Below are 21,228 nucleotides of genomic sequence, written 5' to 3' on the forward strand. Positions count from 1 at the left end.
AGAGTGAACAGGCAACCTACAGAATGGGAGAAAATTTTTACAATCTACCCCTCTGACAAAGGGCTAATATCCAGAATCTACAATGAACTCAAACAAATTTACAAGAAAAAAAACAACCCCATCAAAAAGTGGGCAAAGGACATGAACAGACACTTCTCAAAAGAAGACATTTATGCAGCCAAGAAATACATGAAAAAATGCTCATCATCACTGGCCATCAGAGACATGCAAATCAAAACCACAATGAGATACCATCTTACACCAGTTAGAATGGCCATCATTAAAAAGTCAGGAAACAACTGGTGCTGGAGAGGATGTGGAGAAATAGGAACAATTTTACACTGCTGGTGGGACTGTAAACTAGTTCAACCATTGTGGAAGTCAGTGTGGTGATTCCTCAGGGATCTAGAACTAGAAATACCATTTGACCCAGCCATCCCATTACTGGGTACATACCCAAAAGATTATAAAATATGCTGCTATAAAGACACACGCACACATGTTTATTGCAGCACTATTCACGATAGCAAAGACTTGGAACCAACCCAAATGTCCAACAACGATAGACTGGATTAAGAAAATGTGGCACATATACACCGTGAAATACTATGCAGCCATAAAAAAGGATGAGTTCATGTCCTTTGTAGGGACATGGATGAAGCTGGAAACCATCATTCTCAGCACAGTATCGCAAGGAAGAAAACCAAGCACCGCATGTTCTCACTCATAGGTGGGAATTGAACAACGTGAATACATTGACACAGGAAGGGGAACATCACACACTCGGGCCTGTTGTGGGGTGGGGGGAAGGGGGAGGGATAGCATTAGGAGATATACCTAATGTTAAATGATGAGTTAATGGGTGCAGCACACCAACATGGCACATGTATACATATGTAACAAACCTGCACGTTGTGCACATGTACCCTAAAAAAGTATAATTAAAGAAAAACAAAAAAAAACCAAAAAAAAATAAAAGTTCTGAAAGAAAAAAACAATCTACCAACCAATAATTTTATTGCTAGCAAAACTACTTTTCAGAAAAGGTGAAATATGAAATTACTAAATAAAAATTGAGAGATTTCATTTCTAGCAGAACTGTTTTCCAAAAAATTCTGAAGAAATTTCTTTAGGCTAAAATTGACCTCTGACAGTACTTTGAATCCCCCTAAAAAAGGTTTGAGTTAAATGTTACAATTGCAAAAGACAGTACATACAAATATATATTCCATCTCCTTTCTTTCCTTAATTTATCTAAAAGACAACTGTATAAAAAGATTTATATAATTGTATCATTGGGCATAAAACATATCAATATGTAATATATTCACAATAGCATCACAAAGGTGATGGGATGGAGAAGTGATTTAACACTGTAAGAAAATAATACTGGATGATAAGTACAGAGTAACAATAAAAAGAGCCAAAAAATGTAAATAAGTGTGTTCATATAACAAATACTATAATCATGTACTTGATCTTCTTTCTTTTCTCAGTTTATTTAAAAGGCATAAAGTTATACAAAGAAATAATTATAACAATAATTATTACATTGTCCTTAATGTTTACAGGTATAATATGTATAACAATAGCACAAAAACTGGGGAAAGAGAATAAAGCTATATATAAAGGAGTAATGTTTCTGTATCTCAGTAGAATGTAATTAGTGTAAATGTGAAAAAGATTATAAAGTTGGCTGAGGTAATAATTACACATTTCTGTAATAAGCATTGAATTGGACACTTTAAATGGAAAAATAGTGTGGTTTAAAAATATACACATTTTTAAAAGCTCAGGAACTCTAAGCAGGATAAGATTTTGTAAAATTTAAAGCAAGAGGATAATAATGTAAGGGAGGAAAATTGTGACTTTTACTAGTTGATAAATTTCTCCAGCACATAACTTTGTATTCCTAGTGTTTAACTCTAAAGTACTCTCCTCATTGACTCTCTGCTTATCTAAAAATCCTCTGATTTCTTAATTAAAATGAATCAGCCTTTCTTACTTATATCTGTAGGAGAAAGACAAAAGAGATGAAATACATCTGTTAATGTTCCTCAGTTTTCTGCTGCATATAGCTATTACTTTTACAAAATGTTGTTATTGAATTATTGAAAACTTGTTTTGTCCAATATGATGCTTTTTTTTTTTTTTGAGATAATGTCTCACTCTGTTGCCCAGGCTGGAGTACAGTGATGTAATCTCGGCTCACCACAACCTCCGCCTCCCAGGTTCAAGCAATTATCCTGCCTTAGCCTCCTAAGTAGCTGGGACTAAGGCGCACGCCACTACACCCTGCTAATTTTTGTATTTTTAGTAGAGACAAGGTTTCACTATGTTGGCCAGGCTGGTCTCGAACTCGTGACCTTGAGATCTGCCCACCTCAGTCCCCCAAAGTGCTGGGATTACAGGCATGAGCCACTGCACCTGGCCAATATAATGCATTTTTACAATGATGTGTAACCTGGTTTCTGCCTCTATTTGAATTATATTGGCGGTATATTTGGGCTGCCATGATAATAGTGCAAATTTTAACATTAATAATGGGCTCAGCCAATTTTCCAAAGCAAGACTTCCGCTCTGTCATTCAGGATCATTACAGGTGTCCAACTACCATTACATGCTCTGCTAGAACCAACTTTGACACAAAAAAAACTTTAGATTTAATAAACCAGGTTTACCAATTCTAATATCCGTTTTTCAATATGAAATGCTTTTTAGTAGATTTTTTAGTTTTTCCATCATTATATCTAGATACTAGTTTCTAAATCCAACAAAATGTATAAATCACATAAAACTCAAATGAAAAGGAATACAATCCTAATGCTGGTACCACTACAAATATTCCTGTTTTCTTCTTCCAAGCTACAAAGTCTACCTGCTAAGAGAACCAAAGAGAAGAGACTTTTTTTTTTTTTTTTGAGATGGAGTCTCGCTCTGTCGCCCAGGCTGGAGTGCAGTGGCGCAGTCTCGGCTCACTGCAAGCTCCGCCTCCCGGGTTCACGCCATTCTCCTGCCTCAGCCTCTCCGAGTAGCTGGGACTATAGGCGCCCGCCACCACGCCCGGCTAAGTTTTTTTTTTGTATTTTTTTAGTAGAGACGGGGTTTCACCGTGGTCTCGATCTCCTGACCTCGTGATCCGCCCACCTTGGCCTCCCAAAGTGCTGGGATTACAAGCATGAGCCACTGCGCCCGGCCGAGAAGAGACTTTTTCACATTACATGCGTTATTTGTTATTCTTTTTTATCACTGATGCCTATTTGAATTATAGTTACACCACCTAAAATAGACTATTAAAATATTTCTGGATGAGTCAAGGAACTTCTGTTTTATTATATTTTGTGAGTTGTGATGACCATTGTGTGCAGACAGGTCAACTATGAAGAAAAATTTATGTTCCGTCTCACCAGATATACCCCTACAACATGAATATGTTCTTAATATATACTTGAAAGTTATGTTATTACCACAAACTATCTAGTGTGATTTAAATTTGCATATGAGATGGCATTATATGGAAAAAATAGTTAAGAAATAAGGTAGCATAAGTCTTTGCCTCAATTTTGTTATTACTTGCTATATGGTCTTGGTCAAATCACTAAATACAACTAAGCCTCAATATAATGAGGCTTATATGATTGTTAATTGCCCTTTCAATTTAAGTTCCTATGTTGCTGCAATCTGGACACTTTTTTATAATTCTTCTACTCTAATGAAGAATATTAATTACAATAGTATTAGACACATGCACACACACACGTTAATATTTACATTAGAAAAGTGTTTTGGAATGTTTACTTTTATAGAGACTGATGAACGATTGCGTAGTGCAACTGAGAGAGGTAAAATAAATGATGCAATTAAGACACAGTTAAAGAGAAAGAGTTACCCGGGTAAGAATAAGAATTTTTTAAATCTACTTATGGTTTACTATCTTCTCTGGAGTTTAAGTCTGTATCTGTAATGACAACAGTACCTATATGTAATTTTCACATGAGAAAAAGTCTTCATGAATTTCCTCCTATAATTAGTTGAACTCTAGTATTTATTCTCAATAGAAAATTAGCTTTAGGGCCCATTTATTTAAAAAGTTATCCATAAAAGTCTAATGCTATAGTGACCTTAGAATATGCTTGCAGATGTATTTCAAATGCTGTTCAATTTGCTATTTATGGCTAATTAGGAAAGTTGCTTTGTATTTGCAAAAGCAGAATTGCTAGCTTATGAACATGATAATAAGATGAATATAACTGATAATTATTTCATTGATTACCCATTTCCTCTTATATCGTTATGTTATCAGGCAAATTGACAATGTTTCAGCTGCTTTAGTTCTATTATGTAGTTCAAAAATTATACTACTGCACTTTTAGTGGTGAAACAGTGACACACTTCTCCTTAATTTTTGGTATGATACCCATAGAGGCAGAGAGCTTAACAGAGACTTAAGGGAAAGAGACAGACAAAGAGAGCCCTGTTAAAACAACTCTCATCCAAAAGTGATTGTGTGTTATGATGGTTAATGCTGTCAATTTGATTGAATTGAAGGATTCAAAGTATTGATCCTGGTGTGTCTGTGAGAGTGTTGCCAAAGGAGATTAACATTTGAGTCAGGGGGCTGGGAAAGGCAGACACATCCTTAATCTGGGTGGGCACCATCTAATCAGCTGCCAGCGTGGCTAGAATATAAAGCAGGCAGAAAAATGTGAAAAGACTAGACTGGCCTAGCCTCCCAGCCTACATCTTTCTCCTGTGCTGGATGCTTCCTGCCCTCGTGTGAGTTATCTAATAAACTCCCATCTATATCATCTATATCTATCTATATATCTATATCTATATCTTCTATTACTTCTTTCCCTCTAGAGAACCCTAACTAATACAGATTTTGGTACCAGGAGTGGTTCTAGAGGGAAAGAATATTAAGGATGGAGTTCTTTTGTTGGTTTTGGGGTTTCTGGAGTTGGCTGCTTAATATGATTAAACACAAAAATGTTAATGACTCTACTTCTAATAGTGTGGAGAACACTGATAAAGAGCTGAAATTGTGGAAAAACAGACACAAGCTCTTATCATGCAAGTGGCTGACCTGCAATGAAAGGTGCATGCACAGCCTCACCAGGTGTCTACTGTTAAAGTGAGGGCAATGATTGAGAAAGAATGGGACCTTGCAACTTGGAATGGGGACGTGTGGGATGACCTGATGAAGCTGGGGACACTGAATTTGTAAACTTTGATGAATCTTTTTTACCAGAAGAAACAGCTTCCCCATCCCCAGTAGTGACAACATCCCCTCCCCAATCCATGCTGCCACAAGCTTTTGCATCTTTGTCTGAGGAGATAACCTCTGTGCTGCCTGAGGCAACAGTGATGGCCTCCCCTGAGGCAGTTGCCAGGCAAGATAATGTTTATTCTCCTCAGGAACCACCTCCAACATCCCTGTTTGCTTCTAGACCTATAACTAGACTAAAGTCCCAGCAGTCCCCTAGAAGTGAGGTTCAAAGTGTAACCCACATGGAAGTGCACTATACTCCAAAAAAACTGAGTTTCTGAAGAACCTGGAGTCCAATATGCGAGGGCAGGAAGCATCCAGCACGGGAAAAAGATGCCCTCCTTTTGAGAGGCAGCTCTTGTCCTGTTACTGGGCTTTGGTAGAAACTGAACATTTGAGTATGGGTCATCAAGTCACCATGTGACCTAAACTGCCTATCATGAACTGGGTGCTTTCTGACCCATCTAGCCATAGAGTGGGGCATGCACAGCAGCATTCCATCATCAAATGGAAGTTGTATGTACATGATCAGGCTTGAGCAGGTCCTGAAGGCACAAGTAAGTTACATGAGGAAGTGGCTCAAATGCCCATGGTCCCCACTCCTGCCACCCTGCCTTCTCTCCCCAAGCCTGCACCAATGGCCTCATGGGGAGTTCCCTATGATCAGTGGACAGAGGAGGAGAATAATAAGTCCTGGTTCCCAGATGGTTCTGCATGTTATGCAGGCACCACTCGAAAGTGGACAGCTGCAGCACTACAGCCCATTTCTAGGACATCCCTGAAACACAGCAGTGAAGGGAAATCTTCTCAGTGGACATAACTTCGAGCAGTGCACCTGGTTGTGCACTCTGCATGGAAGGAGAAATGGCCAGATGTGTGATTATATATTTGATTTGTGGATTGGAGCCAATAGTTTGTCTGGATGGTCAGGGACTTGAAAGAAGCATGATTGAAAAATTGGTGACAAAGACATTTGGGGAAGAGGTATGTGGATGGACCTCTCTGAATGGTCAAAAACTGTGAAGATATTTGTATCCCATGTGAGTGCTCACCAATGGGTGACCTCAGCAGAGGAGGATTTTAATAATCAAGTGGATAGGATGACCCATTCTGTGGACACCACTCAGCCTCTTTCCCCAGCCATGCCTGTCATTGCCCAATGGGCCCATGAGCAAAGTGGCCATGGTGGCAGGGATGGAGGTTATACATGGACTCAGCAATGTGGACTTCCACTCACCAAGGCTGATCTGGCTATGGCCACTGCTGAGTGCCCAATTTGCCAGCAGCAGAGATTAACAGTGAGCCCTCTATATGGCACCATTCTTCGGTACCTGGTGGCAGGTGGCAAGTGGCAGGTTGATTATATGGGACCTTTTCCATCATGGGAAGGGCAGAGGTTTGTCCTCACTGGAATAGACACTTACTCCGGATATGGGTTTGCCTATTTTACATGCAATGCTTCTGCCAAGACTACCATCCGTGGACTCACAGAATGCCTTATACACCATCATGGCATTGCCTCTGACCAAGGCACTCACTTTATGGCTAAAGAAGTGCGGCAGTAGCATGTTCTCACTCATAGATGGGAGTTGAACAATGAGAACACATGGACACAGGGTGGGGAGCATCACACACCAGGGCCTGTCAGGGGGTGGGGGGCTGGGGGAGGTATAGCATTGGGAGAAATACCTAAGGTAAATGATGAGTTAATGGGTGCAGCAAACCAACATGGCACATGTAAACCTATGTAACAAACCTGAACATTGTGCACATGTACCTTGGAACTTAAAGTATAATAAAAATAAATAAATAAATAAATAAATAAATAAATATCATGTTTTAAAATGGCCCTGCAAAGCCATATTTTTTGTGGAAGAAATTTCTATCTATAGAGAATCTCCATTAATGCAGCCACGAAATCCCTTTCCAGGCATTTCCAAGATATAGGATAGATTAACTAAGTGCCTGCCATCTTTTAAGTCCTGAAAAGAGACATTTATCAGCTATTCTCTCTAAAGGCTGCTACCTGTGAGGCTTCACCTACGTAACAAAGACCTTGGCATCCACAATTCCCCTTATCTTGACTAAAGCATTTCTTTCCACTGACTTCAAGTCTTTAGACAAAGCTTAACTCTTTCAACCAATTGCCAAAATCAGAAAATCTTTGAATCTGCCTCCAACCTGGAAGTCTATGCCCCTTTAAGATGCCCTGCCTTTTTTTAGCTGAACCAAAGTATACCTTCCATGTATTGATTTATGTCTTTGCTTATAACTCCTGTCTCCCTAAAATGTGTAAAACCAAACTGTAATTCAATTACTTTGTGCATACTTTCTCAAGAACTCTTGAGACTGTTCCCTGGGCCATGGTTATTCATATTGGGTCAGAATAAACTTGTTTAAATTGTTAAAAAAAAAAAAAAAAAACAAGAAGAAGAAAGAAGAAGAAAGAAGAGAAGAAGAAGGAGAAGGAGAAGAAGAAGAAGAAGAAGAAGAAGAAGAAGAAGAAGAAGAAGAAGAAGAAGAAGAAGAAGAAGAAGAAGAAAAGAGGAAGAAGAGGAAGAAGAGAGGAAGAAGAAGAAGAAGAAGGAGGAAGAAGAAGAAGAAGAAGAAGAGAAGAAGAAAAGAAGAAAAGAAGAAGAAAGAAGAAGAAAGAAGAAGAAGCAGAAGAAGCAGAAGCAGAAGAAGAAGAAGAAGAAGAAGAAGAAGAAGAAGAAGAAGAAGAAGAAGAAGAAGAAGAAGAAGAAGAAGAAGAAGAAGAAAAGAAGAAGAAGGAAGAGCAGTGGACTCATGCTCTTGGAATTCACTGGTCTTACCATGTTCCCCATCATCCTGAAGCAGCTGGAAGGGCCTTTCGAAGTCACAATTACAATGCCAACTAGGTGACAATACTTTGCAGGGCTGGGACAAAATTCTCCAGAAGGCCATGTATTCTCTGAATCAGCATCCAATATGTGTTACTGTTTCTCCCATAGCCAGGATTCACAGGTCCAGGAATCATGGGGTGGAAGTGGGAAGTGGCACCACTCACCATCACCCCTAGTGATCCACTAGCACAACTTTTGCTTCTTATTCCTGTGATATTACTTTCTACTCACCTAGAGGTCTTAGTTCCAGAGGGAGGAATGCTGCCACCAGGAGACACAACAACAATTCAATTAAACTGGAAATTAAGAGTGCCACATGGACACTTTGGGCTCCTCCTACCTTTAAATCAACAGGCTAAGAAGGGGGCTACGGTGTTGGCTTGGGTGATTGACCCGGACTATCAAGATGAATTCAGTCTACTACTCCACAGTGGAGATCAGGAAGAGTGTGCATGGAATACAGGAGATTCATTAGGGCATCTCTTAGTATTACCATGCCCTGTGATTAAGGTCAATGGGAAACTATAACAGCCCAATCCAGGCAGGACTACAAATAGCACAGACCCTTCAGGAATGAAGGTTTGGGTCACTCCACTGGGAAAAAAATTCATAGCCTGCTGAGGTGCTTGCTGAAGGCAAAGGGAATACAGAATGCGTAAGTAGAAGAAGGCAGTCACCAGTGCCAGCTACAACAACGTGACCAGCTGCAGAAATGCGGACTGTAATTGTCATGAGTATTTCCTCCTCCTTTTGTTAAAAAACACATTTGAGCATGTATACACTTGTACTAAGAACATATCTTCATTTTATTTCCTTTTTCCTTTATCATGTGACATAAGATTTATTGACTTCATATCAGCATTTAAGTATTGTTAACTTTAGGTAACAGTATTTGGGTTGGGGATTTGTGCATTTCTGGTTGTATGAAGGATAGTTGTATTATGTTAGGCATAATCATGACTTTATTATTGCCTTTATTTGAAGATTATGTATGATCTCAGGAGATGTGTATGGGTTCAAATTGACAAGGAGTGGACTTATGATGTTTAATACTGAGTGTTAACTTGATTGGATTGAAGGATGCACCGTATTGATTATGGGTGTCTCTGTGAGGGTGTTGCCAAAGGGGATTAACATTTGAGTCAGTGGACTGGAAAGGCAGACCCACCCTTAATCTGGGTGGGCACAATCTAATCAGCTGCCAGTGTGGCTAGAATATAAAGCAGGCAGAAAAACGTGAAAAGACTAGACTGGCCTAGCCTGCCAGCCTACATCTTTCTCCTGTGCTGGATGCTTCCTGCCCTCAAACACTGGACTCCTGGTTCTTCAGTTTTGGGACTTGACTGGCTCTCCTTGCTCCTCAGCTTGCAGGAGCTGACCTATTGTGGGACCTTGTGATCATGTGAGTTAATACTTAATAAATACATATATCCTATTAGTTATTATATATATGTAAGGATATATATATATATATATATATATATATCCTATTAGTTCTTTCCCTCTAGAGAACCCTAATACATGTGTATATACATCTGTGCCCACAGAGGAATAACATTAGGAGCTTCATATTGCAGGAGAAGACTTCAGTAAAATAGAAAATAGTCCACCCAAATAGCTAAATAAAGAAACGTGTACACAACAAGATTCCAAATGGTAAACAAGAAATCTGTATGTAGATTTGCTATCTAAAAAGCCCAATTTTGGCAAAATATGATAGACATGTAAAAAAGAAAAAAAAAACAGGAAGATGTGTCCCATACATAGGAAGAAAGCAACAGAAACTTTTTATGAGGATGCCAAATGTTTGGTATAGCAGGGAGAGGCTACAAAACAATTCCTATAAATATTTTTAAAAATTCATAAAATCTATGCTTAAGCATGAAAGGAAGATATGATGAGAATGTCTCACCAAATAGGGAATATTAACAAAAAGATTAAAAGTATTTTGATTTATGATTGAACATATTTATGAGACACAATGTGATGTTTTAGTGCATGTAAAAAGGAAATTCTAGCGTTGATAGTACAATAACTGAAGAAAAATTCACTAGAGGGGCTCACGAGTAGTTTTAACAGAATAAATAATCTGTAAATTTAAAATAATAGGATTACTAGGAGAGAAAGAACAAAATAATTTAAAGAAATTATGGCTGAAATTTTGAAAAATATTTGATGTAAAATACTAGTCCACCAATCTGAGCTCAATTAAATCCAATTATATAAACATAATAGAATTCACAGCCAGATCCAACATAGTAAAAACGTTGAGAGACAAAGTGAAAACCTTGAAGTGGCAAGAGAACAACTACAGTCATGTGTTGCCTAATGATGGAAATGTGTCCTGACAGATGCATCGCTGGGTGACTTCATCATCATGCAAACATCATAGAGTATACTTACACAAACCTAGGTGGTATAGCTTTCTACACACCTAGGCTATATTGTATAGCCTATTGCTCCTAGGCTACAAACTTGTACAGCATGTTACTGGACTGAATTCTGCAGGCAATGGTAACACAAGAGTAAGCAATTCTGTATCTAAACATAGAAAAGATACAGTAAAAATACCAGATAAAAGATAAAAAGTGGTACACCTGTATAGAGCACTTACCATGAATAGAGCTTGCAAGACTGAATGTTGCTCTGGGTGTGTCAGTGAGTGAGCAGTGAGTGAATGCAAAGGTCTAGGACATTACTGTACACTACAGTAGACTTTATAAATCACTGTATGTATACTTAGGCATTCCCCCTGAAAACTGGAACAAGAAAAGGATGCCTACTCTCACCACTTCTATTCAACATAGTACTGAAAGTCCTAGCCAGAGCAATCAGACAAGGAAAAGAAATAAAGGGCATCCAAATTGGTAAAGAGGAAATCAAACTGTCACTCTTTGCTGATGATATGATCATATACCTAGAAAGCACTAAAGACTCATCGAAAAAGCTCCTAGAACTCATAAATGAATTCAGCAAAGTTTCAGGGTACAAACTTAATATACACAAATCAGTAGTGCTGCTGTACACCAACAGTGACCAAGCTAAGAATCAAATCAAGAACTCAACTCCTTTCACAATAGCTGCCAAAACAAACAAACAAACAAAAAACAAAAAAAGGTAGGAATATACTTAACCAAGGACGTGAAAGACCTCTACAAGGAAAACTACAAAACACTGCTGAAAGAAATCCTAGACGACACAAACAAATGATCATATTGCCAAAAGCAATCTACAAATTCAATGCAATTCCCATCAAAATACCAACATCATTCTTCACAGAACTAGAAAAAACAATCCTAAAATTCATATGGAACCAAAAAAAAGCCCACATAGCCAAAGCAAGACTAAGCAAAAAGAATAAATCTGAAGGGATCACCTTACCCGACTTCAAACTATAAGGCCATAGTCACCAAAACAGCATGGTACTGGTATAAAAATACACACATAGACCAATGGAACAGAATAGAGAACCCAGAAATAAAGCCAAATACTTACAGCCAACAGATCTTCGACAAAACAAACAAAAACTTGAAGTGGGGAAAGGACACCATATTCAACAAATGGTGCTGGGATAATTGTCAAGCCACATGTAGAAGAATGAAACTGGATCCTCATCTCTCACCTTATACAAAAATCAACTCAAGATGGATCAAAGATAAATCTAAGACTTGAAATCATAAGCTTCTAGAAGATAACATTGGAAAAATCCTTCTAGACATTAGCTTAAGCAAAGACTTCATGACCAAGAACCCAAAAGCAAATGCAACAAAAACAAAGATAAATAGATGGGACTTAATTAAATTAAAAAGCTTCTGCACAGCAAAAGAAATTATCAGCAGAGTTAACAGACAACCCTCAGAGTGGTAGAAAATCTTCACAATCTATATATCCGACAAAGGACTAATATCCAGAATCTACAAAGAACTCAAATCAGCAAGAAAAAAAATATCCCATCAAAAAGTGGGCTAAGGACATGAATAGACAATTCTCAAAAGAAGCTATACAAATGGCCAACAAGCATATGGAAAAATGCTCAACATCACTCATTATCAGGGATATGCAAATAAAAACCATAATGTGATACCACCTCATTCCTGCAAGAATGGCCATCATCAAAAAATAAAAAAATAACAGATGTTTGCATGGATGCAGTGAAAAGGAAACATTTTTACACTGTTGGTGGGAATGTAAACTAGTACAACCACTGTGGAAAACATTGTTCAGAGTCCTTAAAGAACTAAAAGTAGATCTACCCTTTGATCCAACAATCCCACTTCTAGGTATCTACCCAGAGGAAAGGAAATCATCATACAAAAAGATAATTGCACACATATGTTTATAGCAGTACAATTTGCCACTGCAAAAATATGGAATCAGCCCAAATGCCCATCAATCAACAAATGGATAAAGAAAATGTGGTGTGTATATACCGTGGAATACTACTCAGCCATAAAAAGGAAGGAAATAATGGCATTTGCAGCAACCTGAATGGAATTGGAGCCTATTATTATAACTGAAGTAACTCAGGAATGGAAAACCAAACATTGTATGTTCTCACTCATGTGGGAGCTAAGCTATGAGGATGCAAAGGCATAAGAATGGTATGTTGGACTTTGAGGACTTGGGGAAAGAGTGGGGGGTGGCAAGGGACAAAAGACTATGCATTGGGTACAGTGTACACTGCTCAGGTTGATGGGTGCCCCAAAATCTCACAAATCACCACTAAAGAATTTATTCATGAAACCAAACACGACCTGTTCCCCAAAAACCTATTGAAATAAAAAAATAATTTTTTTAAAAAAATTTAAAAAATAAAATAACACTGGATAGTAACTCAAATCCACAGGAACAAATGCAAAAAAATATATAAACAAGAAGGTTAGTATAGTAAACACTAAAAATATGTACTTGCTCTTCTTTCTTAGCTTAATTAAAAGGCACAGTATTATATAAATAATCGTAACAACAGTTATAACAATGTCTTTAATATATATAGTAGTAATACACATAATAGTAGTGCAAAAATGTTGAACAGGACTAATGCTGTATGGGAGTAATATTTCTTTACTTCACTGGAATTTGATTAGTATATACTCAAGTAGAATCTAAAATTGACTGTGGTCAGAGCTACACAAATATGTGAACATCTTAAAAAACATTGTATTGAACATTTTACATAGGCATATAGCATGGTAGGTTATTTATTTTGTAAAAATATCTCAGTGAACTTCAGGCAGGATCATATTTAAAAAGAAAGCAATGAGAGGATACTATGAAGGAGGAAACATGAATGTTACTAGATTGTAAATTACTTTAGCACAGATTCTCTTAACCTTATCTCCCCTAAAATGCTCTTCTCATTGCCTCCCTGCTTATCTAAGAATCTTTGCGTACTCACTTGAAATGAACCATTCCTTCTTATGTGTGCTAGTTGGAGTAATAATCGGAGAGGCTATATGACTGCTCATATTCCCTTTTTTTATGTTTCTATAGATCTGCTTATGTTCACAAAATATAGCTGTGTACTTATGGAAAATACGTTCTTATGTGTCTAGGTTCATTTTGGTAATGATGCCTCAGCTGGTCCATACTTTGGTTTAGATTTCACTGGTGGTATATTTGGGCTTCAAATGTTACACTGTAATACTTAACATTTATTCAAGAGCTGAGACATTTCTTCAGAGCAAAACTTCCACTCTATGGTATCTGGGTCATTATAGGTTTCCAACTTTCGTTATATAGTCTGCTATAAACAACTTTCTTTCACAAAATATTAGGTTCACCAGTTGACCCAAGTCTCCCATTCTAATTGTCCCTGTTCAGTATGAACTCTCCTTTCATAACTTTCATGTATTTTTCCTGTTATATGACCTAGTCAGTAGTTTTCAAATCTAGCAAAAAATTCAAATCACATAAAAACTCCAGTGGAAAGGAATGCAATCTCAATGCTTATGCTACTACAAGTTTACTTACTTCGCCCTCCCCAGCTACAAAGTCTACAAACTCAAGAAGATATGAAAGTCACATTTTCATATTCCACAAAATATCTAATTATTTTTCTACATTATTGATACATACTTGATTTATAGTTACAAATCTTAGAAATGATATGAAGTCTTTATGAACAAATCAAAGTATTTTGCCCCACAATAACTCTCTGTGACTGTGGAGACCATAGTTTGCAAATTGACCTATTTTTAAAAATGTTATATTTTATCTCACCAGGTACATCCCACAGTAGATAGTGCTCTTGGTGTAAAATTTAAAGTTATATTATCATCATAAACTTTCTAGGATAATTGTAGTTTGCATAAGAGATGCATTATATGGTAAAGTCACTGGTTAAGGAATTATGAAGTGTCGATTTGTGCATCAATTTTGTCATTATCTTGATGTGGTCTTGTTCAAATCATGAAGCATCTCTGAACTTCAATATGATTTCTAGGCTTATATGGTTTCTAATAGCCCTTCAAATTCTGTTTTGTGATGCTTACTGCGATAAGACATATTGTGACTCTTCTACTATAATAATAAAAACTCACATGTGCACTACACATGCACACACACACATAAAATGTTTACCTTATAAAATATATTGAAATCTGCTTTATTTCTATAGAGACTAATAAGGAACTCTTAGCAGATGCTATTGGGAGAGGTATAATAAAGGAGTCAATTAAAACACAATTTAAATGTCACCCAGGTAAAAAAAATTTTTTCAAGACTAATATTTATGGTTTATTCATATTCCTGGAGTTAAATTAGTATGAACCTTTAATGACAATAGTACCAATACATTAGTATTATATAGGTGAAATTCTAAATGAATATCCTCCTATAATTAAACACACACACATACTCAGATATGGTAATGTTTACCTTTCAAAATATATTGGTATCTGTTTATATAGAGACTGATAAGGAACACTTGGCAGATGCTATTGGAAGAGGTATAATAAAGGGATCAATCAATGCACAACTAAAGGGTTACCAAGGTAAGAAAAAGAATTTTTCACATCTAATATTTATGGCTGATTTATATTCCCTGAGTTAAATTAAGTATAGACCTTTAATAACAAAACTACCTATATTATAGTGTTACATAAGTAAAATTATTCATGAATATCCTCCTATAATTAAACACAAACACACACAAGTATGGTAATGATAATCTTACAAAAGATGCTAGCCCTCTCTGTTTTATTTCTGTAGAGACTGATAAGAACTTCTTTGCCTATGCCATTGGAAGAGGTCTAATGAAGGAGTCAACCAAGACACGATTAAAAAGTCACGCAGGTAAGAAAAAACAATTTCAAGACTAATATTTACGGTTTATTTATATTCCTGGAGTTAAATTAAGTGTGGACATTTAATGGCCATAGTACCTATATGTTGGTATTACACAGGTAAAATTCTTCATGAATATCCTTCCATAATTAAACACACCTACACACACACACACACACACACACACAGACACACACAGAGGTATGGTAATGTTTACCTTGTAAAATATATTGAAATCTGTTTTATTTCAATAGAGACTGATAAGGAATTCTTGGCAGATGCTATTGGAAGAGGTATAATAATAGGGCCAATCATTACACAACTGAAGAGTCACCGAGGTAAGAGAAAGAATTGTTTAAGTCTAATATTTAGGCTTATTTATATTCCCTGAGTTAAATTAAGTATAGACCTTTAATGACAACAGTACCTGTATCATAGTACTTTCCATAGGAAAAGATGCTATTGGAAGACATATAATAAAGCGACCATCAATGCACAATTAAAGAGTCACCAGGGTAAGAAAAAGAATTTTTGAGTCTAATATTTGTGACCTATTTATGTTCCCTGAGTTAAATTAAGTATAGACTTTTAATGACAACAGTGTCTACATGTTATTATTATATAGGTACCTATATCATAGTGTTACATTGATAAAATTCTTCATGAATATCCTTCTATAATTAGTTAAACACACATGCATACACATGTATAGTAATGTTTACCTTATAAAGTATTTTGAAATCTGTTTAATTCTATAGAGACTGATAAAGAACTCTTAAAAGATGCTATTGGAAGAGATATAATAAAGGGACCAATGAATGCACAATTAAAGAGTCACCAGGGTAAGAAAAAGAATTTTTGAGTCTAATATTTGTGACCAATTTATGTTCCCTGAGTTAAATTAAGTATAGACATTTAATGACAATAGTGCCTACATGTTAGTGTTACATAGGTAAAATTCATCATGAATATCCTTTAATTAAGCTCTAGCATTTACTATCAGTGGAACATTAGCATATTATTGGTTTTAAAACTCATCCATTTGAAAAGTAATGCATAAAAATTCAGTGTTATAGTTACCTTAGAGTCGTCTCAGTGTAGGCATTTCCAAAGCTATTCTACTAACTTTTGTTTCTGAAAAGTGGTGTTTAATTAGCAAAAGCAGAAAGGCAAAAACAGAAAGGCTAGCTGAAGACTGCGATGACAAGAGGAGTATAACACATAATTATTTCACTGGTTATCCATTCCCTCTCTTTGATAAAAATGTCAGGCAAATTTATAAAATCTCACCTGCAATACAGTACTTTATTTGTGTTACATAATTCAGAGATTACATTACTGGCTTTTGTCTTGGTATAAGGGTGTTATGTAGTTATACAATTTTCTTTGATCTCTGGTGTGATACAAAAAGAGGCAGACAGCTTAACAGAGAAATAAGGTAAAGAGACACATTCGAAGCCGGCCCTCTGAAACCAATGTTATCCAAGGTACTGGATGCATGTTCAAGGCTCTGCCCCTCGGAGAGCAGCAGTAGCACTTCACACTACAGGCAAGAGACTTTAGTACAATAGCCCAGTCAGATCGCTATGCAAATAAATAAGGAGAGAACAATGACAAGCCCCAGATAGAGGAGGAGGAAATCAGTATCTGGAGATGCTACAATATACTATGGAAACTGTCAAATCTTGAGCAAAAATTATTAACATGCAAAGAAACAGTGAAGTGTGACCTGCACCAGGGAAAAGGGCATGCCACAGTAATTGTTCGTGAAGTCCCAGGTGTTGGACCTAGCCAAAGAAACCTCAAAGCACTTATTATAAGTGTGTTCTTAGAGTTAAAGGAAATTATTCTTAAGGAAGAAAAGGAAGGTAACAGAGATATCAGCAAATAATATAGAAATTTCAAAAGATAACACAGCAAAACCCTGTCTCTACAAAAAATACAAAAATTAGCCAGGCATGGTGTTGCACACCTGTAGTCCCAGCTACTTGGAGAGGCCAAGGCGGGGGGACCACTTGAGCCCAGGAGGTTGAAGCTGCAGTGAGCCATGTTCACACCTCTGCACTCCAGCCTGAGTGACAGAACAAGATCCTGTCTCTAAAAAAAAAGGAAAAGAAAAGAAAAAGAAATTTCAAAAGAAAAAAGAACTAAAATACATATGTAACATAAATGGATGCCTTACAAAGTGTTTTGGAATGTGTTTTATGTCTATAGAGACTGATGTAGAACCCTTGACAAATGCCATTGGTTCAAGTAAAACAATTGGTGAGATAAAGACACAACTAAGGACTCACTATGGTAAGAATAATAATTTTAAGTCTAATATTTACAGTTTAGTTATCTTCTCTGGGGTTTAAGTATGAATCTTTAATGATAACAGTACCTATATGTTAATATTTCATGGGAAAATGTCTTCATGAATTTTCTCATATAATTAAACTCTTGTATTATCAATGGGAAATTAGCTAGAAAGTTTTAAAACCTCTAGACAATGATTTTTAAAAATATGAGGTTTATAATTCTCTGTTTAAATAAATGTTTTCTACAATAATCCATGTTACTTTTATAACAATGGGATTTATGAAAAATAAATCTAATAAACATTGGTTCAATTGGGGCAGGGGGGATCCAGTAGCTTATATATAGACCTCTGACCTCCAAAACTATCTTTCTAAATGTATCCTTTTAAATGTAGACTACGGATCAATTATAGAAATGAACATTTGGTCAAAGTAAAATGAAGTTGGGATAAAGGTTGAAATTAAGGAAGATACTGTCACAGAATGCAGAACAAAGACAAGAAAGAGAAAATGATAAGAGACTACACAGAAATTTAAGTAATAGACAAGTGGCCATTTAATCAAATGTGGGAAGAAAAATTACCAAGGCAGAAATAAAGACAAATACATGGACTTGGGGATTAGTGTGTGAATAGTCAAGAGTATTCATGCACTTTTTCTTTTAAAATTTTATTTTAGATGTGAACTTATTTAAAAACAAAGATATGTCCATACAACGTCAAGAAAGTATCTTTACTAGGAGCATTACACCAAGTAAATTCCCAACAAAAGTGATCAATTTATCATTCTTTGAAAATAAAGGTAAAGAATTATATGAAGATATGAATTCAGTATCTAATTACCTAGAATAGTTTTAAAGTATGCTTTTTCATTTACTCTTTTTGCATCTTACTTTTTTTTTCAGAAATATCTTAGGAAAATTCTTACAAGCGTAAAAATAAAATGGTTTTAATTCATCCTTTTTATTGGCAGCATGATACTTCATAGTAAGAACACTTTATTCAATCATTCTACTAAAGAGCATTGACTTTTTAGGGTTGAGATTTCTTATTAAAGTATACATGGATTTTTATTGTTAAATGATATTTCCAGATTGCTTTCCTAAAGGGCAATTAAAATTAACATTTTCATCAGCAATCTTTGGGGAAAATTCTCTTCTGTGTGTAACTGTCTGCAATATGGATTGCTGGGTTTTTTTTTTTTTTTTTCATTTATACCCATCTGAAAGTTACTAAATTATATCTCACTCTTATTTTAATTTTTATATTCATATTTGTTAGTGTTTTACTACTCCAGATCTACCCTAAAACTTAAAAAAGCATAAAACAGTAACCACTTAGGTAACTGATGATTGTCTTGGCTGGGCTAACTTATGCATTTTTGGTCAAATTATCAATTCACCCACATGTATAGCAGTTGGCTGGCTGTTGTTTGAGACAATGGTGTATAGAGTGGGCCCATTCAGTAAATAGAAACTTCACTGGTTGTTCAAAAAGAAAGCAAGAGGGACCAGCGCGGTGGCTCACGCCTGTAATCCCAGCACTTTGGGAGGCTGAGGCAGGCAGATCACGAGGTCAAGAGATAGAGACCATCCTGGCCAACATGGTGAAACCCTGTCTCTACTAAAAATACAAAAATTACCTGGGCATGGTGGCACACGCCTGTAGTCCCAGCTACTTGGGAGGCTGAGGCAGGAGAATCACTTGAATCCGGGAGGTGGAGGTTGCAGTGAGCCGAGATCACGCCACTGCACTCCAGCATGGCGAAAGAGCAAGACTCCATCTCAAAAAAATAAATAAATAAATAAATAAATAAATAAATAAATAAAAGAGAAAGCAAGAATGTAAAAAGTAGATGACTAAGTATAAAGTTGTTAACTTGGTAACTGAAAGTATTAAAAGAATTCTAAGGTTACATGGAGGAAGCAATTACAGAAAGAAATTGCCATACCCAGAACTGAAGGAGACCTCTGCATAGGGTATAGATTGGATGATGCTAGTGTCCCTGATTCTGCAGGTGGGACCTTGGATCCATACTTCTGAAGGGGTGGGCACTGGCCATCTACTGCTAGTTTCTAAGTGGGGAGGAATAATAAAACTGGTTCTGCAAATGGTGGAAAAAAATGCAAACTCTTTGTTGCCATGGGAGGAATTGCTACTTTTGGGATAAGGAAACAATACCAGGATGTTCTTCACAGAAACTGAAAAGAGACAGGAAGCTCTCAAAGCCCACCAGGAACAAAATGAGAAGAACAAGTCTGTCCTTTTTCCTCCAAATTTGCAGGTTTCCTCTATCTATCCTATCTTGCACGGCCTACCTTGGAGCCACTTTGCGAAGCAAAAATGTGGTCTGCAGAATCCCAGATCCAGTATCATAAAGCAGAATGTAGAAGGGTGGTTTGGCGGCTAAACTTAATAACTGGCCCAGGAGGTGACTTGGCTGCACGTTTCTCATCATCCAACCAACTAACTAGGAGTCTTCAAGTTCTAAGAGCAGCATGAGGGCAAGCCTCAATGTATGAGCAGTTTTGAAGACTCTGCTCACATTCGTTTACTTTTGTCATATTCACCAAAGTCATATAACTAGGACCACAGTTAGTATGGAAGAACATCAATACAAGTAGGCAAGAACACAGAGACCATCACTGAAATCAATCCACCACAGTGTTCCTGCTGATTGAGAATATTCATGACCCTCCCACATGCAAAATAGAATCAGCTCTTCCCAGGACCCCACAAATTCTTATCCGATTTTGGCATCAGTGCCACAGACCACGATATTGTGATATATAATCATTTTCAGAGGCAGCTTCTATGATATGGCTTCTTTTGATACAGAGATTTTTTTTTGAAATGTCACTTGTCTCTCACAACGCACATACACACACACATACACGCAATGTAACAGTGGTGAGACAGGGACAGAGCACAGAAGGCACTCCCATTAACAAAAAGCAGGGAGAAATGAAGGCAAATATGGCAGTCAGTAATCCATACAATAAGGTCACCTATTTCACCCTTCAATAGCATTATAATTTTCTCAGTAAAAACATACATGAAAAAATAAATGAACCAGGATATTGGAGGATACCAGAATGGAATGCAGACTGGGGCAAATGGAATTGATCATTTCTAGTCTCTGTTTTCTTTATTTCTGCTTTGATCTTTATTTTTTCTCTTCTGGTAGATTTATGCTTAGTTCTGCTTTTACTACTTCTGTGAAGTGTAATTTTAGGTTGTTTATTTGATTCTTCTTTTATGATGTAGACATTTAATGCTATAAACTTTCCTCTTAGGACTACTTTTGCCGCATCCCAGAAGTTTTTGTATGTTACGTTTTTATTTTCTTTTGTCTGTAGATATATTTAAATTTCCCTTTTTAATTTCCTTCTTGACACAATAGTTCTTCAGGAGCATATTGTTTAATGTTTCAAAGATTTATTAATTTTCTTTTTATTCTCCTGTTACTGATATCTAGTTGATATTTGATGTAATTTTGATCTTACATT

The 21,228-nt window shown here is 36.5% G+C and overlaps 1 protein-coding gene across 1 annotated transcript in view; it reads left to right on the plus strand.

Moving 5' to 3' along the window:
* CCDC7 (coiled-coil domain containing 7) overlaps positions 1–21,228 on the plus strand; it is a 434,096-nt gene that overhangs the window by 379,819 nt on the left and 33,049 nt on the right. The window contains 9 exon segments of the mRNA XM_063637339.1: positions 3,807–3,893; positions 15,045–15,128; positions 15,346–15,429; positions 15,675–15,773; positions 15,859–15,906; positions 15,909–15,935; positions 16,179–16,262; positions 17,635–17,718; positions 18,399–18,521. Coding sequence (XP_063493409.1) covers positions 3,807–3,893; positions 15,045–15,128; positions 15,346–15,429; positions 15,675–15,773; positions 15,859–15,906; positions 15,909–15,935; positions 16,179–16,262; positions 17,635–17,718; positions 18,399–18,521 — 720 coding nt within the window.

Source organism: Symphalangus syndactylus, chromosome 4, assembly GCF_028878055.3.
Source record: "Symphalangus syndactylus isolate Jambi chromosome 4, NHGRI_mSymSyn1-v2.1_pri, whole genome shotgun sequence".
NCBI classification, from domain to species: domain Eukaryota; kingdom Metazoa; phylum Chordata; class Mammalia; order Primates; family Hylobatidae; genus Symphalangus; species Symphalangus syndactylus.